The sequence below is a fragment of the Peromyscus californicus genome, unplaced genomic scaffold (genome assembly GCF_007827085.1).
Source record: "Peromyscus californicus insignis strain IS unplaced genomic scaffold, ASM782708v3 Scaffold_13__1_contigs__length_99412109, whole genome shotgun sequence".
Lineage (NCBI taxonomy): Eukaryota > Metazoa > Chordata > Mammalia > Rodentia > Cricetidae > Peromyscus > Peromyscus californicus.
This window is the reverse complement of record NW_026294424.1, coordinates 65,792,157-65,818,564: the sequence shown is the minus strand read 5'-3', so window position 1 is coordinate 65,818,564 and position 26,408 is coordinate 65,792,157. Positions and strand designations below refer to the sequence as shown.

General features: G+C 41.8%; 1 protein-coding gene and 1 pseudogene across 1 annotated transcript in view; both read right to left on the bottom strand.

The window, feature by feature from the left end:
- Positions 1-26,408, bottom strand: part of Atp10d (ATPase phospholipid transporting 10D (putative)) — an 87,952-nt gene that overhangs the window by 25,660 nt on the left and 35,884 nt on the right. Inside the window, exons 6-15 of the mRNA XM_052735097.1 lie at positions 25,990-26,096; positions 25,582-25,713; positions 25,078-25,205; positions 24,715-24,967; positions 16,006-16,247; positions 11,978-12,166; positions 9,112-9,721; positions 8,446-8,552; positions 6,851-6,977; positions 5,120-5,304 (exon numbers count right to left, since the gene is read on the bottom strand). Coding sequence (XP_052591057.1) covers positions 5,120-5,304; positions 6,851-6,977; positions 8,446-8,552; positions 9,112-9,721; positions 11,978-12,166; positions 16,006-16,247; positions 24,715-24,967; positions 25,078-25,205; positions 25,582-25,713; positions 25,990-26,096 — 2,080 coding nt within the window. The remainder of the gene's footprint in view (positions 1-5,119; positions 5,305-6,850; positions 6,978-8,445; positions 8,553-9,111; positions 9,722-11,977; positions 12,167-16,005; positions 16,248-24,714; positions 24,968-25,077; positions 25,206-25,581; positions 25,714-25,989; positions 26,097-26,408) is intronic.
- Positions 13,427-13,544, bottom strand: LOC128109217 (uncharacterized; annotated as a pseudogene).

Below are 26,408 nucleotides of genomic sequence, written 5' to 3'. Positions count from 1 at the left end.
GAATGCTTTAAGGGGAGTCATCCCGTCTACTCTCCTTAGGGTTTGTTGTTACTCTTCTGGAGACAACCGTGGGCCTTACACACGCTAAGCATGCGCTCTGTGTCTGAGCTGCGCCCTCTGAGCCTAACTCACTTTTGAGTCCTTTATAGTGAAAAAGAAAGCCCATCCTGCTGGAGAGAGAGCCCAGCAGCACAGACCATTTCCTGCTCTTGCAGAGGATCAGAATTCAGTTCCCAGCACCCACTAGAGGCCCACGAACACCTGTAACTCAAGTTTCAGTGGGATCCAACATGTTCTTCTCCATTCTGGGTGCACCTGCACTAACACATGCATAAACTCACACATGTACACACACACACACACACACACACACACACACACACACACACACACAATTTAGGCCCATCGAATACTCATTAAATATTTGCTGAGTGGATTCTACTCAGGATGACTAATAATAAACTTACCCAGAAAGTATTGTGTCAAATGACCACTAAGACTAGATCTCAGGTCTAGGATCGGGAGACTGAAGCCTACATGCCCAGCTTGAAATAGTTTGTTGATTCAAGAACATCCCATGAGTGATTTTATTTTAAACTTACCAAGCATTTCTTAACCCACGATAAAATACAAGGAAGAAAGAAAAGATAGGAGCAGATACAGAGGCATGATGCAACAAAGACTTAATGATCATATTATGTACAATCATCACGAATGTAGTGTGAATAGTGCTGGGCCTTTAAGAGGTGCAGCCCTGAGGATGGTCATGAGGTCATGACCACGCATGTGAAGGAGTGGGTGCTGGTCTTTCACAATGGGTTAGCCTTTAGGAACAGATAGTTCCCCCAGAAACAGACGGGGAAAGGAGTTGGCCTGTCCTCTCCTTACTCTCTTGCTTCCTCTTCTCCCACGTGAGCTTTTCTACCACTCACCAGCTGTGCACATATCCCCATGCAATGCTCTCCACCATGGGACACCCACCAGAAGCTGTGAGCTTTCAAACTGTGGGCTAAATAAACCACTTACCTTCCGTACAGTACTCAGCCTCACAGATTTTGCTATAGTCCCACAAAATAGACAGTCTAGATCCAGCTATAAAATGGAGCTACCAAACTACTTTGACCTTTGAACAAATTTGATCCTATATACCTCTAAAGCCATGAAGGAAAAGTCGGACATGCTTATTATAGACCAAAATTACAATAGTAAAAACTGTATTTGCACAAATATTTTTTAGTTTGGTGAAATTAATATGGCATAATTTAGAGATCAGTATATTTAGTCTTTGAAAATCAGAATATTCCATATGAGGTGGTGTTTATAGTAGAATATAATATAACTATAATAATATAAAATGGTCTTTGTAGCCTTAATATTATATGACAGAGTTTACAGTCTAGACAGATATTCTTCATAATATAGTTGTGAATCACCTGCAGCTTTATGATTAAACATAGATGTTTAATCTATGAGGGTTTAGTTTTTTAGCAGTATGTACACCCATGTGCATACACGTATACATACATGCATATACATATACAGTCATGCATATGTATATGTACACACACACACACACACACACACAGTCTTCACTATTCATGGAATCCAAGTTTGTGAGTTTAGATGCTTACCACCATTTATTTTTCAACCTGTACTCTCAGGCTTTTGAGTCATATACTGCCAAGAAAAGAGTAACATTTGGGTCATGTGATGCATGCCCTCTCAGCAGAAGCTGAGTAAATTGATACATTACAATTTATTATTATTATTTGGTTTTTTTGAGACAGAGATTCTCCATGTAGACCTGACTGTCTTAGAACTTGCTTTGTGGACCAGACTGTCCTCGAACTCAGAAATCTGCCTGCTTCTGCTTCCCAAGTGCTGAGAATCTGTTTGGTGGGACTTCTTTTTTTTCACCTTTCTTCTTTTTTGTTGGTGATTTTTTATTTGAAATGGCTCCTAATTACAGTGCTGCCAGTGTCCCTAAACATTCAACAGCTAAGATGTAAAGTACTGAGAAATTACTGTGTTAAATACTCTCTTTTTAGGCATGAATTAGAGTGAGGTTGCTCACACATTTTATGTGAATGAATTTACAATAAATATTAAATAAGGTATCATGAGAGAGAAACACATACGATGCATTGATCAATTGGCAGTGTACTGTGACCACAGGCCTTTAGGAAGTAAACTGTGAATCTCCCTTGGGATAGCAATCACTATTCACTAATTCAGGTTCAAGGTAATGTTATAAAACATAACTCCACTAATTGTAGGAAGTGGTTGTTTATATATAGTACGTAAATCACAATATAATAGATGTATCTTGATGCAGAAGAGACCAAATTCAATGCTAATTATTATTTCATGCTTGATAAATCAAAATATTCTGGTGTCTCTGCCTATAAAATGAGCTAATGTGTACTTGCTACAATTGTCAAATGAGATCATGCATGGAAAGCCTTCTAGAGCTTCCCCTAAAGATTATAAATATTAGGTTCTTCTTAGGAGAAAAGTATGTTTGATAAGAATACAATGTAAATTGAAGGGGCAATGCTCAGATGTCTCTGTGTATGTGAGTGCAGTAAACCATGTCAGGACATGACAATGTGAACAAGAAAGAAAAAACCTTCCTGAAGATGGAAATCATGAAGGCTTTTAAACGGATACAGTTTTGTCTTAGTTTTGTCAGTAGTGAAGTTCACAGAAATTTATGAAGTCAGCACACAGACATGACCTCGGATATTCCAGAACTCATTGGCTACTAAGTGGCTCCTTAGACTGTTATAGAAGCAACTCACCACAGGACGGAATGGGCTTTGTGATCTGAGCCCTTTTTAGCTTTTAGGGACTCCTGAGGAATGGAGATTGGAAGAGGGACATATTTACAGACTAGTGACTGAACCAATACTCACAAAATGAAATTAAATTCTACTGTTTTCTTTTGATCTACATAGAAAATTCACATATATGAACTGTTATTAGTAGCAACTAAAGTGAACCAAATATGCACTAAATACTTCTTGGACTGGTAGTTTTAAATGCCTTCCAATATAAATTGTGTATTTTTAAATAAATTTTACAATCCTGCTGATTTTTACCTATCAATAAAGTATCTAAATCAATAGATAAAAAACATATACTGTGTTTCTAAAAAAAACTAGAAGAAAGGGTTTTACATGTTTGTATCACGAAGAAATGAGAAATGACTGAGGTGGCAAATATGATTAATCTGATTTAGACATTACAGAATCCATACACAGACCAAAAGCCCTTTTGATTGCAAAGAGTGACTAACACACCTGACCTGAGTGATGTTATGCCCTACTTCTCATGATGACACAGATCACCATGTTTATCCTCACAGACATTGGAAGCACTTTCCCTGACAAATGCAGGAAGTCCCAGGTCCACGAGGCATGCAATGTTATGCTTGGTTCCCCATGTCTGCAGACTTGGAGCTATCTGGAAGGATGCTTGAACTGTCAATAGGCTTTCTCCGAGGGACTATTTTAAGATTTTATCTTTTCTAAATTGTTTGAATGTTGAATAATTACCATGTTAATTAAAAGTTAGAGAAAAGTTTTTCATGTCTAAAAAGTTCTAAGTCAAATTAAAAACACAAATAATTACTTTATTTTTCATTTGCTTGTTTATGGATTTGGGGTGCATGTGTGTGTGTGGGCACACCCATGCCATGGTGTATGTGTGGTAGTCAGATGGCAATTTTCAGGAGTCAAAATCAGTTATCTCCTTCTACTAAGTTGGGTTCAGGAATCAAACTCAGGTCCCAGGCTTGGCAGCAGCATTTGATTGACAGTAATTCATTTTCTTTTTTTTATTTTATGCTTCCAGATCTCTCAATAGATGTTTAGCATTTTTCAGGTGCTGCTGGCATTGGAGACCCTCTGCAGGAGGAAGTCCCCAAGTCTACAGAACCCTTTCACAGAACCGATGCTGACAGGAGACATTTCCTCACTTTTTGCACATATCCATGTCATGGCATGGGTGTTACTGTCCATGACAGGTGAGGAAGAAGAGGCTACACAGGGCAAGCAACTCCCCAAGGACATACGCTTATCAGTAGTAGGAAAGTATTTCCCTAGCCACTCAAGCACATCCGTTTTGAGCCACTGAAATAATTTGGCCTCTTGATGGTGCTGGGTGCTGGCTGTCGGTTATGAATATGGCCCCTGAGTCTGCTATAAAAGAGAACTGTGTTGGATAAGGACAGCTCTCGAGTTTCCTCAAAACATATTACCAAGCCGAGCGTCAACGGAGGCTTAGCCATAAAACAGCTAGCCAAAAGGGATTCCGTGAGGTGGCTACAGAAGACATCACGAAGTCAGGATGCTATGACAGAATGTTACTGCTGCCTGACTTTCACGGGGGAAGGAGGAGACAGGCAGAGCTTTCAAGCACAGTGAACAGTATGCACACATCTCGGAGTGTATCTCTTTCCTAGGAACTGTCTGTGAAATGCCCACTTAACTATTTAAATATTCATCCTAGTGATTAACAGCAGCCAAAATGAATGAATGAATGAACGAATGAATGAATGAATGAATGAATGAATGAATGAATGAATGAATGAATGAATGAATGAATGGGTGGTTCAAAATCTTTTCAACTCCTTTAACACTCCATCCCCTTCATTTCTACAAATGTTGGGTGCTCTTAGGCGCAATATCTAAATTTACCACTAGAGGGCAGGATTATGCTGAGAGCCTAATTTTAAAATCATAAAAATGTCTAGTTACTAACAGAAATGACTACTTCCCTCTAACTTGAAAAGAGGGTAGGTTCTTGTTTCAAGATTTTGTATATACTCTCATTTTTGTCTGTTTTTGTCAAATTCCTGGTCAGACAGTTAGAATCGGGGGTGAAGGGTGCCCAAAATAAAAAGGGAAGTTTTTTCCTAGTGCTTGTATTCACCGTGATGTCTTAGAAAAATGATGGCATCCTCCCCAAATATGAGCAAGGTCACTGGGTACCATAACATCATAACATCACTACAGATGATCAGCTCAGTCTCTCTCTTTCCTGGCGTACATCCATCGCCTAACGTCCTGCCGGCTTTGAGTTAAAAGAGTGTTTGGCTCAGCAGCATCATGCATACCTTACTCTGTGAATTGAGGATGAAGAGCTTGTCGTCTGGCTCCAGGAGTTTGCATGCATAAGCTATGTTGACAGCTGTCTCCTGCTTGTCCCCTGTCAGCATCCAGATCTTGATGCCGGCTCTGTGAAGGGCTTCTATCGTCTCGGGGACTCCCTCCTGCAGGCGGTCTTCAATGCCGGTAGCACCTGAAGAGTAACCAAAAATGCAAGAAAGGTTTCTGAGAAACCAGAGCCAGCTGGACCTCACTGGGCCATTCACTGAGTCCTTTCCATGGGACATCCAGTCCTGAACTCTATAAACCATCCCAATAGCTTCTAGAGATTCAAGGAAAGCTGCAGAGCAGACATAAAATACCAAGGATCATGGAGTTTATCAAACCCATTCTCCTTTGGGCTAGTATTCTTATCTACAAATTCACAAGCTGGTCCACTTATTTATATAACCTTGCCCTGAATTCTACAGTTCTATGAAACTCCCCAGGGTAAAGGCAGGCTCTTAACACTCTTGACTATAAGACACAATGTCTGTTAGGGATACTCTTTCATAATGTCAGTCTACAATGTCTTTTTCTGGAATGAGATGCAATGAGATGTGCTTTGGAATTCATGTTTTTCCCACCAGTGATGTGGTATACATTTTCTATTTTTTTTTTTTACATTTTCTATTTTGCAATACCTGTTAGTCACATATATTTATCTTTCTATAGAAAACTCAGATTTTCATGCTAATTAGAGTATTAATACTAAAAATAGTGCTACATCAAATCGTGTTTGATTTTGCTGCCAAATGAGTTTTGGCATTAAACCCACAGAGCCTTATTTCATTTGGAAATGCAGATTAGGAAGCATACATCTAAGCTGCTTATACTACCACAAAGACATTATGAGTATTTAAAAGGAACAGGAGTATTCTACTTGATGGATATTAAGTGAGGTCATGTCTCCACCTAAACAGAGGAATGGACCTCAGAGGCGGCTCTCTTGGTGAGTTAGCCCTTCTATCAGAATCTACATCTCCATCCTCCAAGCAGTGTTTCTGAACTTGATTGACCCCTCAAAGTCACTCAGGAGACTTTCAGCAATTCCCGTGTCAAGGGCACACACAAGACCGACAGCCCTGGACTGTTTATAGTTCCTTAAATGATTCTCAGGTGCGGGCCAACCTGATAGAAAAGATGTCCCTTGTGCAATTTGGGTTGGAATCAGGAAAGAGGAGAAGAAAAATGAACTTCAAGATCACTTGCAGGTACAGAATAAAGGACATGTACCCTATACTTGGGGAGCCCTGAGTTTCCTGCTTTTCAGTTAAAGTCTAAGCCTTTGAGCATGAAGAGGTCACTGTGCTACTCTGTGCCCTGTTTCTTCTAAATAAGATGCATGTTTGTCATAAAGATTTAAGAAGACGACATATATTTAAGATTTCACCCAATTTCTCGCAAGACACTTGCAAAATCCTTCTCTCAGACCAAGATGTTTGTTTGGCTTTGTATTCTGAGTTGGGTGTTTCAGTTTACATCTTACCAAGAATGCCTCCCCTGTTCCCACCACAAATGGACCCTCTAGTTCACTGACGTGGAACACAGGTCTGAAGACACTGGAACACGAGAAGAGATCAGGACGGGCATGGTAGGGAGAACCACTTTGCTTCCCACATCCAAGTGGCTAAAGAGGACTGGAGAAAAATGGATTTAGAGACAAAATCTGCTCAGGCAACACAGCACCATTCACCTACCAAGTAATGTGAGCTTGTTCTCTAGTCTCATGGCAGACTCAACTAGCAGTTCTTCCCTGTTATCAATGCTGGTTTCAGCCAGAAAGTGATTCCTCAGCCATTCTGCATATTCAGCGTCACTCATGACCTAAGAGAGGAAGAAAAGAGGCTAGGAAGCGGGCCATTTAACCTTGTAATGTCCTGCCAGGCCTGACTGGGGACAAAGTTCCGTGGCAACAACTACCTTTATAAATTTCACCCTCAGGGCACACTTGTATCTGACCTAGACTCCTTTACCACAGGGACGCAAGATTCCCAAACTCTGCTCAAGTGAATTCGAACCTGCTGATAGAGAGATAGCACAGCTTAGTTACCTCAGGAAATTTTAAGCGTTATCTTTGGTGAAAGGGGGTTAACCTATTTAATTAATCCAGGACAGAAGGAGGTAGATCAGGCCTCCTGTTGGTGGTTAAATCTGGGAGCATTCTAATGGTGCAGCTAAGAAAATGTCCTCATGATTGCTCATCTGAGGGATGCCACAGCCAACAGCACCTCAGAGGTCTTTGAAGATTCATTCATATGGTTAAACTTCTGAGAAGGTAAAATGAGAAGCACCCTATAGGAAATGTAAGAAGGTCTTGGTTCTAACAAAACTTAAACAACTCCTGGAAAAGGAACCAATGTCTTCCTGTCTTTACCTGCCATCATGGATGAATCTACATTTCAGCTCTTATAAGCAGGGACATCAAGTGGAGAGAGCTAAGCAATTTTTCTCTTATACACTCATTTTTGCCTGGCGGGTAATTTGATTTGGGAAAATATAACATCTATTGGAATATATTCAACGAGAAGGCAGAGTTGATTCAACTGTGAACTCCCCACTCCCCTATCATTACATCATGGAGGCATTTGCTCCTTCATGCAGCTGGTTGACTGGGTTTCTTGGAGGTCCCCAACACAGCTAGTCCCACTTTGCCTCCCACAATAACTTAAGACCTAGAACATAGGCAGTCAGTGAGAGGTTTGGGCAGTAACAGTCCCCAAATCACTTCTGGGGCTCTACCTTTTCATTTAGAAAGGACAGGCCATGTCTCAAGGACTGTTTTTGGTAAAGAATAATCCAAACTGGGATAAAAAAAAAAAAAAACCTGGCAAGTTGACTTGGATTTAAAGATCAATTTATGGGCACATAAGAAAACAAGACAAAATAAAACTCCCAAGACTTCATGAGAGAAAAATGAAGGCTGCTCTCTGGTCATTTTTTTTTTCAAATAACATTTAATGCTAACAAATGGGGGACATTATACACAAGGTTCTGGGGGGAAGGCAGTAAGATGTTGGGATTTTTACTTCCCGAGAAACAACTGTTTACATACAAGGCCACTTGTATGTAATATGTGAGAATTCTGAGAATAGAACACTTAAGTACCTGACAAAAAACCTTTGGGGACAGAAACCTAACCCAGTCACATAGAGCATGGAGGGGCTACGTAGAGGGACCCCAGTCTGAGGAACCTTCCTGGTGCCTGGATTAGGGTTGCACTCTGCTACCCACTCAGTTTCAGTGATGATGGGTGAATCAGAAGTACCACGGCCGGGGTACTCAACATTCTCACCTTTTTGGCGATACACAAAGTTCGCAGGCCGCGTTTGGCATATTCGTCCAGGTGGCTCTGTGTTTTCTCCCTTATTATCATCTGTTGCTTTTCCAGATTTGTCCCATCTGCAATCATGAACAGAAAATCGTTATTCCTGCCAGCCTGCCCAATTAGACTTTTTTTTCCCTTTGAAAAATGACAGTTTAATCCATAATAAACAAAAGGCATTTTAGCTTTGAATCTCAACTGTGTCTAGGGAAAGAAGAGAGCAGCATAATTCTTCACTTTGATTCTCTCCCCCTGGGCAGAGGAAGTACTAAAGCTTTGATACAAAGGCTGCCATAATGGGTCAGCCCTACCTATCCTCTCGGGGCACCCTTCCCTTGTTAGGCAAAAGGCTCTTCCTGCATTTCACACAGAGTGACATTAAGCCTCTCAGGAACCCATAAAAAGGTATTCTGATGTCCATTTTCCCAAACAGGTAACTTTACAGAGGCACAGCTAATGATGGATTTCAGATGGCAACAAACCATGGTCTCTGAGCTTCAGAGCCCCTCCGCCTTCCCACCCAATCCTAGGCAGCATTTTTCCTTTTCAAGTGTGACTTCATAGCCTTTACCAAAACACTGGGGAGTGGAGGCTGAATCCCCAGCCCTTCTGATCACCACCATGGCAACCACCTACCTGGAGAAGCCACGGACAGCAGCTCCATGATCACAGAATCAGCACCCTTTGTATACACCACGACTTGTTTAGAAAGAGGATGCCGGACCACGACCGACATTCTTTTCCTTACCGAGTCAAAAGGAAGGATGTGTAAGAGTTGAAATGTTAATGAGCCCAAAGCAGCAAAGTCCACCATGACCTGCTCTGGGGTCCGAGACTGTAAAGTGCAATGGTAAGCCCTGGCGGCGTACACCAAGGCTGCCTCATCTGGACTCTCTGCTTCATAACACAGGTTGGCAGCCAAGGGCGGTGGTCCACCTAGGGCTTCAGCTGAGCCAATGGTGAGTCCTAGAGCACTGTTTTGTGCCTCAGTTTCTGTACAGCAAGCTGAGTTACTGGCCTGAGGGCTTTCACCCATCTGGGAAGACTCATCCTCCATAGGAGGTGACAGTTTTGTTCGATTAAAGAAAGAGATTCTGCTCACAAAGGCACAGGGAGCCCCAGAAGTTGGGTCCTTCCCACCGGCAAGGGACGGTGAACTTGATCTCCGGACAGACAATTTCTGGAAGATGTTTTTAATCTCTTCCAAGGACTTGATGGGCATTCCACTCAGTGAGGAGAGTCCAATCTAGGAAAGACAATGAGAGATGTCTCAATAACATGCCCAAAATTAGATCATCACAACTCTAAAGTCCAGTTGAGGGAAAAAATGAGATATGAAAGAGTTATCACTGTCTTAACTGTCAGTCTGCTTTCTCTCTAGAAATTTCATAGCAAACAGGAAGACTCAAAGCCACTAGGAAAAAGGATGTGATGGCATAATACATCTCTCTAACTATTTAGGAAGATATCCACAATTGAAAACAAAGGATTCCAAATGTTAATATTGGACTTCCTTATAGAATTGTTTCTAAAGAAATAATCCTACATGTATAAAATCTCTAATCTTCATTGACACAGCTTAGCAATAGCAATTAAAGGCAAATTGAACCAGGCATGGTAGGGCTTGCACATAATCTCAGCTCTTAAAAGGCAGGAGGACCCCAAATTCAAAGCCAAGCTGGGCTACATTAATGAGACCCTGTCTCAAAGAATCAACTACGAAACAATCAGTCACCATTAAACTAAGAATTCAAATCAATTAAATATTCAATATCAAAACAAAACCATATTCTTGAAATTTATTTTGAGGTGAAGTTTGTAGAGAGCATGAACATGTTACCAGAAAAGTTCAATGCTTTGGGGTCTTACAGGAAAAGTCCGGAGAAAACAGAAGGACAAGTACATCTGAGCACACGGCACCAAGACCGCAGGAGGAAGCACACGGCACCAAGACCGCAGGAGGAAGTCAAGCTAAGGGCTAACGGAATGCATTTTTCTTTTCTCTTTTCAGAGTCTAGAAAAGGCTGTGATTTTGGCCTTTACAACAAAATGGGCCAGAAAATGAAAGTCAGTTAAAGGGGAATTTATCCACATCGTCACGTGACTTTAACTCTTTACTAGTACACGATCTGTTCTTATTTGCTCCTTATCTCCTTTTACGCTTTTAATATCAGTGATTTGGCTTGGAGTTTCACGCCTATCATAAAAGACCACCCAAAGGATTCGGAAATTTATTCATTCAGAAGCACATGAAGAGTTTAGATAGTTTCTTCAGAAACTAACTTTATAACCATGTGAAGGGCTCTTGCTGGTCAGTCTGTGAAGCCGCCAGCCACTCAGAGGTAAAGCATGCACCTGCATGGTGAAGTCTCTGTTTCTCACAGTGTGCTTCCTTTCTCTCATCACCCTAAGAATTTGGGAGAAGCAGGGGCTCTTTATGCCTCCAAAAGATTTTGTTCCAAACAGTAAAGCATTACATCCTTTAGGAATACATCAACCACACTTTGTAGAAAGAAAACCCCGAAAGTCGCCAACTTTGAAAACAAGCGCAAAGCATTGTATAGTACAACTTTTATTAATCCCGTCATTTATTCTCTAATTACATAATCGCCTTTTCCAGAGCATCTTCCCAGGCAGCACCTTGTAAAATACAGTCTCTGATCAGGTGCAGCTTAATTGGAAGTGAATTACTTTTATGTTCAAGTTCCCACCTCTGAAGTTGCCAAAAGAAAATGATCGGTTGGAAAATTAAAATTTAATTGGGTTTTGCTGTAAATTGAATTTTAAGTGGATATGTGGGAAAGGCAAGATACACCAGGAGGCTAGCACACCACGCTAGATCACCAGGCTCTACAGTGTTTTCCTTCTTAACTGGAAATGAGTTTTCCATGGGTTCTAAGCTGCAACTATACAGAGGGACTGCTGAATCCTGGCACATCCTACTCCTACTGGATAGTGGGCAGACTGAGTTAAAACAAACCTAGCTGGTACATGAAGGAAGTTTGTCATAGTCACACCCATTAAACTAATGCTTCAGATTTTGATTGAGGTCGTGCAGATGATGTTGGAGGTCTCAGAAGTGTCACAGACAGCTTCAGTTTAGTAAGGCAGTGAAGGCAAAGCGAAAGTTCTCCTGAGCTATCCTTTCCTTGGCAAAAAAACAGGGTAAGCCCAGACAGAGTCCTGCTGTTCAACCCCCACTCTCAGCCCCACCCCCACACTGGATTCACAACCCTGGTGAAATCCTTCCAAGGCATCTCTAAGATGAGAAAGAACAGAACCAGAGTGCCTAGCTCTTTGAGAGGGCTAACACATCAGCACCAGCAAATCTCTTCGAACACGGTAAGTGCAGGGCCAAGAACAAGTCCTGAGCAAATGGTTTACACCTGCTGTTTTTGCTGCTACTGTTATTTATTATCATCACATAGCAAAACCACTACAGATGCATGTAAACTCCACATCGTCCGCTGCTGAGCAAATCCTCGTGTGCATTGGCGTTTACCTTTTGCCGAGGCTGGTTAGGGGCAGAAACCACCACCGTGTTGCAGATTGCCAGTGCGATAAAGAAGTCCAGGATGTACAAAATCTCCAGGGGTGGACTCTGCGTGGTACCATCCAGTGGGGTGAAGAGCTGAGGGGTAATCTGGCTAAATTTGTCCAAAAGTCTGGTATCTGGTACCACGTCCGTTTCCTGAAGAGACAATATGACAAAGTGTTGTTATTGACATAAGGAGCTTCTACAATGGGTATCTAATGAAGCATGAGATGGTAAACTGGATTTTATTTCTTTTCTACATATACTTATTTGTATGTGTGTGTATGTATGTGCATACTCATGCATGTACTACAACACATATGGAGATCAGAGAACAATTTAAGGAAGCTGGTTTTCTCCTTCCACCATATGGGTTCCAGAGGTCAAATTTCAGCTCTCAGGCTTGGCAGCAAGTGCCTTAACCCACTGAACCATCCCACCAGCCCAGTAAGCATAATGTTTAAAAGATTAATGCATATGATGTCTTGGGAAATAAAACAATAAAATGAAGCACATATAAATAAAAGGGAAATCCAGATTATATATTATTAATGATGAATATTTTGGCCTTTCAGTTAAACAGAAGATAAAAACATCACCTTCTACCAAAATCTAGTTGAAAGGCTATTTCTCACTTTGAAATATATAATGCTAGGTACATATTTTATTGTACTCAGAATTCTACCATAGCTGTATTTTATTCAACAACTGATGGACACCAGTTATTTCAAAAGTGAGATTTAATTCATACCCGGGTATTAAACACAACATTTTTTTTTGGTCAATTCATTAATATCATAAAAACAACTTTCTGTAAAATACATTTTAAGCAGGCTAAGAGACTAATTGACATTTCATAGCCTAGGTATTTATTTACAGCAACTGTGACCTCCTCTTAAGAAGTCCTGGTAAGGATTTACTTTAAGAAGTTCTGTCACTAGAGTGGGGTGCAGGAGCCCCGTTTCATCTAGCACACTGCATCATTTAGTCTGCTGAAGAGAGTACTGTTTGGAATCACGGTCCCCCGAAGCAGCACTGTGTTGCAGGGAGTCTTGGATGCTGCCAAGCACAGCACACTGACTACAGGGAAGCCAGAGAGATGACTGGCAGAAGAGAGCGCACAAGGACTGTGACACTGTCCTCACATGGTCATGTCATGGCTCACTTTCATTGTCAGCTTGACTGGATTTAGAATTAGCTAAAAAAAAAAATAAAACCTCTGGGTGTGTCTGTGAGGGTGTTTCTAGGGAGGTTTCATTAAAGAGGGAAGACCAATTAGAAATGTATGTGGGTGGCACCTTTCCACGGGGTCCTCCACAGAACAAAGGCGGAGAAGGCTAGCTGGGCATCAGCTTTTGTTGCTCTGCTTCCTGACTGTGGGTACAATGTGACCCCGCTGCCTCAGGCTTCCCGTGCCAGGATGACCTGTATCCTCTCAAACGCTATGTTGCTCTTGTCAGGAATTTTATCTAATTGGCAATAATCGCGCCTCGGATAAACCTCGTTGGCTACGATACTGCCACTGCGCAAAGCTAGGAATTTTATTTCAAAAGCAAGGAGAAAACTGAGAGGCCTCGGCTAGAGTCTCTGCATTTGGTGGGAGTGATCACAGGTTTAAGAGAGAAGAGTAATGCTGGTAAAATCACACGCCCTCGGCTCATGTCTCACCTCCACTCTGCCGACGCCTGGCCGAGGGAAGGAAGCTCACTTCGTACCCATTCCTTTGCCTGCCTGCCTTTCTTCTTTCCTTCCTTTCAAGTGACGAATACTCACCTTTCAGATTACCAGGGTCATGACAGGTATAAAATTCGCATGCTATCAGTTGTCACAAAGTAGTCTTAAAATTCCATCTAAATTCAGCAAGTAGACGACTACAAAGCTGAAATCCTGGTCTGTGATGGAGACAGGGAAAGCAATTCTAAAACCAGTAAAGGTACTGCGTGCGCATTCACACAGTCACGAAAGAGATGCTCCCGTCAGCAAAACTCTGCCGATAAGAACTGTCAAAATGAAGCTGGGTCTCTCTAGATACTTGGGATCACAGAAGACACTGAAATCACCAGAAAAGAATACAAATAAAAGAAGAGCCCACAGGAAGATGTAAGGAGACATTCACATCCAAATGAAGCTCGGGAAACAAGAGTGTTTTGCTGGTTTTGACAAAATAACTTAATCCCTCATGGCTAAGCCAGTTCTTGAGTCGAGGAGAGGGTGCAGAATTGTTACTTGCAATTTTTTTAAATCTAAATGACTATATCTATAATTATTTCCCCAAGACCAGAACCATCTTCATTGTGACCTTGTTCTACAAGGTTAACATAGTTCTCTTGCTGTGCTGGACAACTGTTCCCATCTTACAGGAAACCATGCCTGTTTAGTTGAAATAGCTCTAACTCCCCAGGGTTTGGAAGTCTCTTTAAGGCAAGGACCACTGTCTGCTGATCTTGGAATCTCTAACCCAGTACATGGCACATGATAAGCAACCCAAGTTTATTGTATACTACTATCAAACTCTTCCTGGCCTTATATTCTATTCTATACAGGAAGGGTAGAGAAACAAATGAACTAGCGTCATTACCCATGGAAAATAAATGCATATAGCTCCCATGCGGCCTTCATCAGGCATCTGGTTAATATTCAGAGAACATTTCCACTCATAATTAGATCACAGAATACACAGAAGGACACAGACAGGTCCTACCCCAGTGGTTCTCAACCTTCCTAATGCTGGGACCCTTTACACAGTTCCTTATGTTGTAGTGACTCCCAATCATAACATTACTTTGTTGCTGCTTCATAACTATAATTTTGCTAGTTATGGCTCGTAACACAAATATCTGATATGCAGGATATCTGATTTATGACCACTGTGAAAGGGATGTTGGGGGTCACAACCCATAGATTGAGAACCATTCTTTTCTACACCGTCAGCAAAGCCCTGGTGGTTTCATAGTGGGGGTCACAGCTTTGCTGTTCACCTTGTGTGATAACACCCCATCATTTCCAAGTTTACGTTCAGTATCAGGACTCACACTTCCAACTTGGCTGAAGGAACTCTATTTCGGGCTTTTCTTTCTTTCTTTCTCTGGTTATTTTTCTCCCCTACTTAGATCCAAGTTAAACATGCAAAATCTGGCTAGACTTTGCTCTTTGCTCTCCTCCCTGTTTGCTGAAGGTTTTGTATGGCTTCAACATAGCTTAAATGTTGTTTTAAATCAGACAGTAACAGGAAGCTACTTCATCGTTTCTGCAAGCCTCCAAACACCCAGGGTTTAACAATGGAAAACGATGCTCTGGCAGGTGACAGAGATGAGCAGGCAGCTGGAAAGCTGTCCGGACTCCACTCTAGAGCGCCTCTCCTAAGCTTGATGTCATTTCCTGCTGGCCTAAGAGTTCCAGGGACTTGTCACTCTTACACATACGTTACTGTGGGTTTTGTGGACATACAAGCCTTCTCTTGGACTGCTCTGACTCCCAAACACCACACACCCGAAGGAAACATACAAAGGCCACACACGGGTGACTCTTCCTCTACACAGACTCCTTCATCCAGCAATTCTGAGCATTTGATGTGCCCAACAAACTGTACAGTGGCTTTGGGCAGAATGCAGAGGAAGAACTACACAGTGATAAAAAGACACCAAAAGACCTATTAATTAGACACACATACCTGTCTCCAAGATAACTCTGGTTTAGTCTTGGTGCTTCATAGAGTCAGCTATTAATCTTAAGTCAAGGTAGCCTTCTTTAGGTTCTGATATGACCAGCCCTGACCAGAAATATTGCATTTTTCAGAAATGGTACCTGACTTTTCAACACTGAATTATGTAACAAATCTCCAATTTGTATTTTTTTTTAACTTATTATGTGTCACCATCATGCTGAGCTGTCATGATGTCACCTCTTTCCTAGACAAAGAAAAGCAGTGTTGTTTGGGCTATCAGAACCAGGCAGGGGTTCTTCTGTTCAGGATGTGATGATGTCTTGACACTTACAATGGGGCTACTGAACGCAGCCTGTCTGGAGTGAGGCACCTCCCCGGATCCTTCTCCACTACTTCCTAGGGCAGGAATGCTCCCGGAGAGGTGAGTCGAGGATTTGCTTCCCAAAGGCCCCCTGGGAACTGTCCTGCAGCCGTGGGTTCTGGGTTTTGCCATGTTGCTGAGGGAGCCACTGAGAGTGTCTGTGCCTTCGTCCTCTTCAAAGACGGCCTCCTGATAGGACTCGAGCCTCTTGGCTGGAGGAGAGAATTCACACAGAGTCACCCTCTGAGAAGGACCTGCCAGCTGAGAGAGTGTGGAAGGTGGTTCCTGAGCTATTTACACCAACTCTTTTCTGTCCCGGCCTCCAAATCCTCCCCATGAGAATCCACAGTCAATAAACGTACCCCCTTCTTTACTGGGAAATGAAGACACAATGGATTAAGAAGTCCCTTCCTCATCTATCTCTAGGTCTAGCATCTTGTATGCAGCTCTATCCACACTCTTTGTCCGCTCTCCTACTGTGATGCAGAACTCAGTCTTCCTTGTTTCTAGCACCAAGCCCTCCACTGGTGATCTGGATCCTGCCCTCTGGGGCCTCAAGGACTTTCTTTTCACATTTGTCTTTCACGCACACCAATCTCTCCTCAACCAGTCTCAGGACTTTCTGTCCTAACTCTTCATTGCTCTCTTCTCAAGATCACCTAGAAGCTCCATCTTGCCAAGCCCAGTGATCACATGTATGTATGTATATATACACATGTCACCTAGAAGCTCCACCTTGCCAAGCCCAGTGATCATGGATGTATACATATATACATGTGTATGTGTGCTCTTATCTCATTTGAACCCTTAATAATGGTCAACTCTTTCTAGAACTAACTCTTTGGGCTTCTAGCATCATCCTTACCTGTTTTCTCTTCTACACTGGTGGCATTAGCTGTTTAGTTTTCCCAGCTGTCTTTCATACATGTTTATTTTATTTTATTTTATTTTATTTTTGTGTGTGTGTGTGTTTCACTCATATGTGGGTGTGTAGGGGTACATATGTGTGTACATGTATGTGAAGGACAGAGAACCGTGGGCATTGTTTCTCAAGATTCATTGTTTTGTTTTATGTTTTTCCTTTGTGTTTTGAGACAGGGACCCTCACTGGCTTCGGACTCACCACGGAAGGTAGGACGCCTGGCCAGCAAGCTCCAGGAGCTGCCTGTCTCCATCTCCTCAGTGGTGGGATTACAGCGGACACCACCATGGCTAGGTTTTGTAATGTGGGTTCTGGGCATTAAACTCAGGTCCTCACGCTTGCAAGCCGAGGGTTTTAGAGACTAAGCTGTCCCCCAGGCCCCAGGTACACTTTGTTGTCTTTTTGTTGTGTTCGGTGTTGAACTTAGAGACTCAAGCATCTAGTCAAGTATGCATGGTAGTATGAACGTAATTGGCCCCCATAAGCTCATAGGGAGTGGCACTATTGGGAGGTGTGGCTTTGTTGGTGTAGGTATGGTCTTACTAGATGAAGTGTGCCAGTGTGGGGAGAGCACTGAGGTATTTTTTCCTTAAGTTTCACTCAGTGTCACAGACCACTTCCTGTTGCCTGCCAGAGGTAGGACTCTCAGCTCCTTCTCCAGCACCGTGTCTGCCTGCACGCTGCCATGCACCACCATGATGAAAATGGACTGAACCTCTGAACTGTAAGCAAGCCACCCCAATTAAATGTTTTCCTTTGTAAGGTTTGCTGTGGTCATGGTGTCTCATCACAGCATAGAATCCCTAATTAAGACAGCATGTTATATCCGGTCTCCAGTTACCTTTCTTCTCATCCCTCAGTTATTGGCAAGCTGCAGGACTGTCAGCTCTTCTCCATCTGCACACTTTTTCTTGGTATTCTCATATGGTCTGATCTTTGAAACAGAATGTCTACATGCATAGCCTATAAACCTGTGTACTGGTTAGTTTTATGTCAACTTGACACAAGCTGGAATAGAGAGGAGTGAACCCAATTGAGAGAATACCTCTATAAGATTGGGCTGTAGGCAAGCCTGGAGGGCATTTTCTTAATTAGTAATTGGTAGGGAAGGGCCCAGCCCAGTATGGGTGGTGCCATCCCTGGGCTGGTGGTCCTGGGTTCTATAAGCAAACAGGCTGAGCAAGCCAGTCAGCAGCTCTCCTCCATGGCCTCTGCATCAGCTCCTGCCTCCAGGTCCCTGCTCTGCTTGAGTTTCTGTCCTGACTTCCTTTGATGATGAACTGGGATGTGGAACCACAAGCTGAATAAGCCCTCTCCTCCCCAAGTTCCTTTGGTCATGATGTTTTATCACAGCAATAGTATCCCTAACTAAAACAACCTGTATCTCCAACTCTGGACTCTCACTGGAATCCACACTCATGTATTCTCCTCTCCACACGACACTTGCAGTTGGCTGTCATAAGGCTCTTCTAGAAGATGGATAGTGGGATGGTTCATGCCTTGACTTCCCTCGAGTCCATCCTCCTTACCAGTGAAGGTTTCTCAGGCAGGGCCCCATTATTTACTCTTGCCTCTAATCTGGCCATTACTGCCTACTCTACACTTTTGTTTTTCATTTCATCTCACCTCATAAAACATACACCTTAAAATGGTCAGAGAAACTCAAGTGCTGTTAATGTGTCCCGAGAGTCCAATGCAGTAGCTCATAGAAATGCTGGAGGAATAAATGAGTAGTTAAATAACTGTAATCTTAAATTCCACCGGTAACAGCTGAGCTATTTCCTCTTCCTCCTCAACCTTTTCTGGTAACAGCTGAGCTATTTCCTCTTCCTCCTCAACCTTTTCTTCCCTCTTCCTCCTCACCTTTGTCCAGCACTGTCTTGTCTATATGGTAACCAAAACCTTGAGCAATCCATTCCCGACAGCACATCAGTTCACTGTGTATTGGGCCTTATACGATCCAAGCCATTACTGCTGCTGGCTATCATCTTACTCTCACATTTACAGCAAATACACCGAATCCCAAAGAAATGACTCCTGACCCCTCACTTCTTCCTCATATCCAGGGGCTCGCCAGCACATGCCCATCACACATCAAATCTATCCTGAGTGTCCAGACTTCTGCCTACTTCTATTACCTTAGTCAGGCTGCCATCATCTTTCAAAGGAATCAGTGCAACACCTCAAAACTAGTCTCTTTGCCCCTCTGAAATCCGTTTCTCAAATGGTAGCAGATGAGATCACTTCCAGTAAAAAACAAAACAAAACAAACTTTCCAGTGGCCTCAGGATCCCCTCAGAAAAAACTGCATTCTTCATCCTGCCTTAAATACCCAATGTGACCTTTACCTCTCTCTTTCTTCTACACCAGTGGCTCTCAACCTGTGGGTCATAACCCCCCAAAGGCCCATCAGAAAACACAGGTATTTACATTACGATTCATTACAGTAACAAGATTAGTTATGAAGTAGCAATGAAAATAATTTTATGGTTGGGGGGGGGGTCACCGCAACAGAAGAAGCTATATTAAAGGGTCACAGCATTAGGAAGATTGAGAACCACTGCTTTACCTCCTTAATCTAACTCAGACTCACAGGCCTTATTATTTCGAAAATGTGAGCTCTCTACAGCATGAGGGCCTGTAGAGGAGTTGCTCCATTGGACCTGAAATCCTGTGCCCTTGAACATCAAGATTCTGTCATTCAAATGTTAGACTCTAATGTCCCACTTTAAAAGGTCATGCCTAGGCATACAGTCCAAAGTAGCCATCCAATCCTTACATGCTACACCACTTTATTCTGATTCTCAACCAGGTCCTGATCACGACTTATCTATTTATGTATTCTTGATGACGTTCTCCCGTAGAGGCTCTGTGAGAGCAACTTTGTTGTTCTCATTTATTATTAAAACCGTGTCGGAGGAACAGACAGCGAGAACACGCTTGTTGTGTTGGTGGTTGTGCCTACTCAGCCTAAGTCCAGGTACTGAATAAGATATAGAATGGGGCAAATTGTTTTATAAAGTGTTTTCACGTTCTACTTATTGTAATAATTTTGCCATATTTTTAAGGGAATGGAAAGTCTAAGAATAAATATGGTAGCTTGTTTTTCTTTCTTTCTTTTTCCCCCCTTTCTGTTGTTTGTTGAGATAGAGTCTCATTAAGCCCAGGATATTCATCATGCAGCCGAGGATGGCCTTGAACTCCTGATCATCCTACCTCTACTTCCCAAGTGCTAAGATTATAAACATGACTTAAGTGGCTTTCAATAAACATTCACGCTTTCTGAAGCTCTCTAATGTAGCTGAATACATCAGATCACATCCAGACCATTCACTGGACATTTACAGTTTTCATGGGCTGAATAACATTGTGCACCAGACCTTTGCTTCACTGAATCATTATGACTATTAATATCTCCATTTTATCTTATTATTTTGTTTTCCAAGATAGGGCTTTTCTATGTAGTGCTAGCTGTCTTGGAACTAGCTCTGTAGACCAGGCTGGCCTTGAACTCACAGAGATCTGCCTGCCTCTGTCCCCCAAGTGCTGGGATTAAAGGCATGTGCTACCTCTGCCCAGCTCAACATCCCCATTTTATAAGTAAAGAAATAAACTTTATTAATTTGTCATTTCACAAAAACAGACTCTATTGGTCTTAAGACCAGATTTATTGGATGCTATAGCCAAGATTTTGTGACCTAATGCTATAGAGTTTCTAAATATAGCCATCTGAATGAGTGTGGCCAATTTTTTTTTTTTTTTTTTTTTTTTTTTGGTTTTTCGAGACAGGGTTTCTCTGTGTAGCTTTGCGCCTTTCCTGGAACTCGCTTTGGAGACCAGGCTGGCCTCGAACTCACAGAGATCCGCCTGCCTCTGCCTCTCGAGTGCTGGGATTAAAGGCGTGCGCCACCACCGCCCGGCTGAGTGTGGCCAATTTTAACACACGGCAATCTCCCCTGTCAAATTTCTATGAGCCTGTGTATTTTTTTTTTATCTTAAACAAGTATTTGGTAAATGAATAATGGATGAATAGGTACATAAATGAAGTATCTATAGTGTTAAGGGAAAGTTATGGGTAGGAATTTACAGTTATTAAAGTATTTTTTCATCAAAAGTCATACACACACGTTCATTTTCATCTTCAAAACACTTCTATCTGAAAGGAACTATTATTGTTCCTTCTGCAGCTGAGGAAAGTAAACAGAGGGATTAAATATTCCAATTATGGCTAAACAGCTGACTAGAGGTAGAGCTGGGATTTAAATTTAGTCTTCTTGCCTCTAAAGCCAATACTCATATCCCCACATCATGGCTCCTTAACTCCAAACAGTTACAAGAAGTTGAGTCGGGTTTTTTTGGTTTTGTTTTCTGTGGGGGTTTTTTTTTGTGTGTGGGTGAATAGATTCTCTCTGTGGAACTTTTGGCAATGACTACTGGCACTCAGTGGTTAGACATCAATATATCATAGGAAATAGTGCTGAGATTGATAAAACTTTGACTATTTCAAGATATTTATTGGTAATGAGATGACATTTTAAAAACAACTAAAACGCCTCAAAACCCACATTAATGGGTTCATTAATTCCTCTGAGCCATCATTGGCAGAATGAGGATCACATGGTTGTGTAATTAGTATGTCATCAAGTAGCTCAGCTATGACTGTAGCTATTACTCCATACACTTCATACATTACTGTAGGAAAAACTTATTCAATAAGTAGAACTTCGATAATGGAATGTAATAGATGAATGACTCAACCTTTACTCATTTCATGGAAAATTCTAGAAACATATAGGTCAAAAAAATTACAGTGTGATTCAGAAAACAGAGCCACTGGAACTAAACTTCCAGGCCCAGAGAAAATTATATCAAAGATGGTTGTGAAAAGCCAAGCTTTGTATCATATCAATAAGCAAAATATACCCAAATTATGATAAAGATCATAAGGATGATAAATCTTTCTCATAGGGTAACTTCTGCTTTGGTTCTTTGAAGGTCTCAGAATGGGCCAAGAACTCATTTTCTGACTCACATAGGAAACATATAGTCTGTCATTATTCTCTATGTCTAAAGGTAGGTCCTGCATTAAACAAACTATCTCTTATTTCTTTTCCTTACTTCATCTCTGATGTCTTCTTTTGCCATTTCCTTCTCAAATATTCCAAAAATCTGTTTACAGCCTACTACTTGCGTTGGTTTGATATCTGAAAGAAGTAGGTCTGAGACTATGGAAAAATTAGCTTATCGTAATTTATAATGCGCTCTCCACAGGGCCCACACAAGGCCAAACACAGCACATTCAAAGAGCTTCCTTCCACACATCATCTGTACATGTTCCTTCAAACCATTCACAACAAACTGATTTCTCAACCATCCCTGGCATCCCATCTTTTCACCTTGTAAACAGCACACTCAGCCAAGCTTCCTCCAACCACATCACCCACATAAAACTGACACCCAAACCTCTGCTCTGAACTAATTCTCCATACATTTCATACATTCCGGGAATGTATGATGTCCTGCCTTGAACATGCCAAGTTACATCAGGGCAAAATTCATCTCCAGAACTACGTGGCTGCCTGAATATCAAACCAAATTTGGAATAAGTGTTTCTCTCTCTCTCTCTCTCTCTCTCTCCCCCTTTCTCCCCGTGTGTGTGTGTTATGTGATATGTACATATTCATACAAGTGTGTGTTGGAATATGCATGTATGCATATGTGTATTCATTAGTGGAAGGCACTTTAATTTTTGAGACAGTGTATCTCATTGAACCTGGAGCTGATTGGTTTGGATAGCCTGGTGGCCAATGAGCTCCAAGGGTGCAGGGAAGCCCATCTTCGTCCCCCCCAGCAGTGAAGTTACAGGTGCATACATCACTTTTTTTTTCTTGAAAAATGTGGCGGATTTGAAATCAGGTCTTGATGCACACATTGCAGACATTTTAACAACTAGGCCATCCCCTAGACCCAGAAATATCAACATTAATGTTACAATTAACATGATAATTTTATAATTACACATCTGTCTCCGCCACTGGACCATGAGCTACTTAAATGGCAGAGCTGCTTCTTACTTTCAAAACAACAATTAAAAATAACAATAACAGCAGCTAATATGTCAAGACTTTATCTTGCCATGCTCTGTGCATCTTTGCACAAATTATCTTAATGAAGTGAATACTATAATGACCTTTTTCTCTCCCTGAGGCTCAGAGAAATTGTGCATCTTGCTGAAGCACACATACTTTGCAGGTGGTAGAAATGGGGTTCAGGCTTAAGAATCATTTTTTTTTTTTATTCAGACTTTTTATTTTTGGACAAGTGTTTTTTGATGCCTCCATAGATCAACAAATTTACAAACTGTGCATCATAAAAGGCACTTGCCAGACAATCCCAAATTAAGGGACAGTCTACCAAATCCCAGAACAGTGCCTGTCCAAACTGATAAGTTCATCCAAAAGACAGAAAGTCTCTAGAAACTGTCAAGTGTACAGAAACCTAAATGATGGCTGTTATTGGTATTCCAAGTGTCATCCTGGGACCACAAAAGACAAAAGTGAAAAAGAAGGGTACTTTCAGAACATGAATTTCACGTAATGATGATGTATTGATACCAGTTCATCACTTACCGAAGGCATGCCATGACTCATGTTAACAGGAGAAATGGTGGGATGATAACCTGAACCCTACATAACATCTTTGTGACTGTTCGGCAATTAACTATCCCAATGTGAAAAGTTTATTTCTGAAATGACATTTTTCAGTAGTCTCTCTCTTAAAGTAGGAGTGGCCTTTTTTTTTTCTTTCCTTCCCCCACCCCCAGATGTGGCTTTTTAATTATGGTATGCATGCTAATCATGTGTGAATTGTGGTAAAATGAGATTTTAATCGCAGCTCCATAATTCCTAATACAGCCCAGGTGCTGCTGGTACCACTGATCATGCCAGGACATGGGTCACACTGCCAAGTTGGCAGGTTTGGAAACACATAACTGTATTGTCAAACGTGTTTAAATCATTTGTATGTGTGAAGGGGCTATTTCCACACAGCAGTATTCTTTACAGAATTATCTCCTAGGCAATTCTTTTGTTAGAAAAATCCTTAAACGTTGGCCATAGAAACCTAGGTACTGTTAATAGCTTTCATTTCAGTGAAAATATCATGTCTCAAACTGTAGTGTAGGGAGAATCGACCCTTTTCCCAAATCCATTAATTCCCCTCGCCTCTGTGCGTGTGTGTGTGTGTGTGTGTGTGTGTGTGTGTGTGTGTGTGTGTGTGTGTATGTACATATACATCTGCATTGAGGAAGATAGAGTGTTAACCAAAACACAGCTGAGCATCCATACTACTACACCACTTTGTATCACTTGAGCATCCAGTGTTTGTCAAAGTGTAGTATGTCGTTCAGCAGCTACTAACTTCTACAGCGGTGGTTCTCAACCTCCCTAGTGCTGTGACCCTTTAATACAGCTCCTCATGTTGTGGTCACCCCCAACCATAAAATTATTTTCATTGCTACTTCATAACTGTAATTTTGCTATTGCTACCCTCTGTGCAAGAATCATTCAACTTTCAAAGGGGTCATAACCCACAGGTCAAGAACCATCATGCCAAAGGAACAAGAATGCAGCATAAAGTTCAGTGGGGTGAGTTAATTACCCAGTACTTAAACCTGGCACTTTCTTGAAAGAATTATTAGGGACTTAAGTAGCTGAGAACAAAGCAACAGGTAGTTTTTGTAGAAATAGCACACTCACCGTTTTCTTCATGGCAGTAGTCAAATCCTGCCACACTACACCTTCGAAAAACCATCTTATTCTCAGTGAGGGTTCCTGTCTTATCAGAAAAGAGGTACTGGATCTGCCCAAGATCCTCAGTGATGTTCAGAGCTCGGCACTGAATGGTAGAATCCATTTTCTCATTGTAGAAATCTACATCACTTTGAATAAAATAGATCTGTCCAAGCTTCACGATTTCAATGGACACATAGAGAGAAATGGGAATCAAGACCTAATAAAGTACAAACAATTTAAAAAGGTTAAAGTCAGTGCAAAAAGGTGAAGACAGCTAGATAATGAGCAAAGATAGAGAAGTTCTCTGTTGACTCCGGCAGAAATTACCTGCAACAAAATGATCATGGTCCAGAACACATAGAATCCTGTCAACACAGGTGATATGACTCGTCCATCTGGCTCAGGGATGTTAAAGAAGACCATGTTTTCATACCTGCTCAGCCATATTCCATGACCTTTAAAAAGTACACAGACACAAAAGGATATTACACAGACAGTATGTAAATAGAGATCTACACCCCTCAGGAAAAACAAACGAGAGTATACGCTTTGAATACTAATTGTTTGTTCTTTAAAACAAGCTCAAACTCAAAGGGCTACACAGTCTCTCGTCCTTGACTCTCCCTCTTCATCTCTTCCCAGGTCCCTTCAGTACGGTGGCAAAGGGTAAGTGGATACACTTAACGTCAGTGTTTGTCAAGCTCAAGGCTAAGAAAAGAAAACGGGTGAGGAAAATTAACAAATAAATTCTTCCTAAAACCAATATTTTGGGGGAAAAAATGTATCAGATGACACTGACACGATAATAACAGATAACGGAACTTTACCCACCAAGTGCACCAGTTAAACACATCACGACCAGAAGCAGGACACACCAGAGGACATCTGTATTTGCTCTTCTCTCCAGTTGGCTGCGCTTATACCGTGGTCCGCTGTTGTTCAGCATCGCTTTGGTTTCATGACCTGCACGGAAAGCATAGTAGGTCTGAGAATGCATAAAGCAAGAGCAGGGGGCAGACATCGCAGCTAAAAAAAAATCCCTCCGGCTGACAATTTAATCGAATGTGGCGCGTAACAATCTTGTCAGTTTAATCGGCGGTTTAGTTAGGAAAACCAGGATCCGTGGTTAAGTTCATCAGGGCACGGTTTCCCTTCCGTAGGTACCATTCTGAGGAAAGGAAACATGTTAGCACAGAGGAAGCACAAAGGAAGGTAGGGAAAGGTAGGAAAAGAACAAACCTGCATAAACCACAATGCCCACAACAGCCTCTGTGTTTCTAATGGTGCATCCTCTGAGCAATAAATTCTCTTTGCTGAGGCCCACCCGTTCCTTGTTGGAATGTTCCCTGTAAGAGAGGCAGTATATAGATTAATGTTTAAATGGCAAAGGGAGGGAGGTAAGAGAACAGTCTTTATCCTGGATGGTTCTATACCCCGTGTGGGAAGTTTGACAGCCCAGAGGAAAGGCTTCAAGTCTCTGGCCCATTTGCTTTTGGTGTCGTGGTTAACCCGCTGCGGGTAAGAGAAAGCTTCAACGTCTCGAAGTTGTTAGCTGTCACATTCCATTACTGCAAGAACTCAAAATGACTCTAAAGGGCCTGCTTTTCCAGGGCGCACTGCATTTGAGGACTTCATCGCTGGTGAGGGAGACAGTCTCG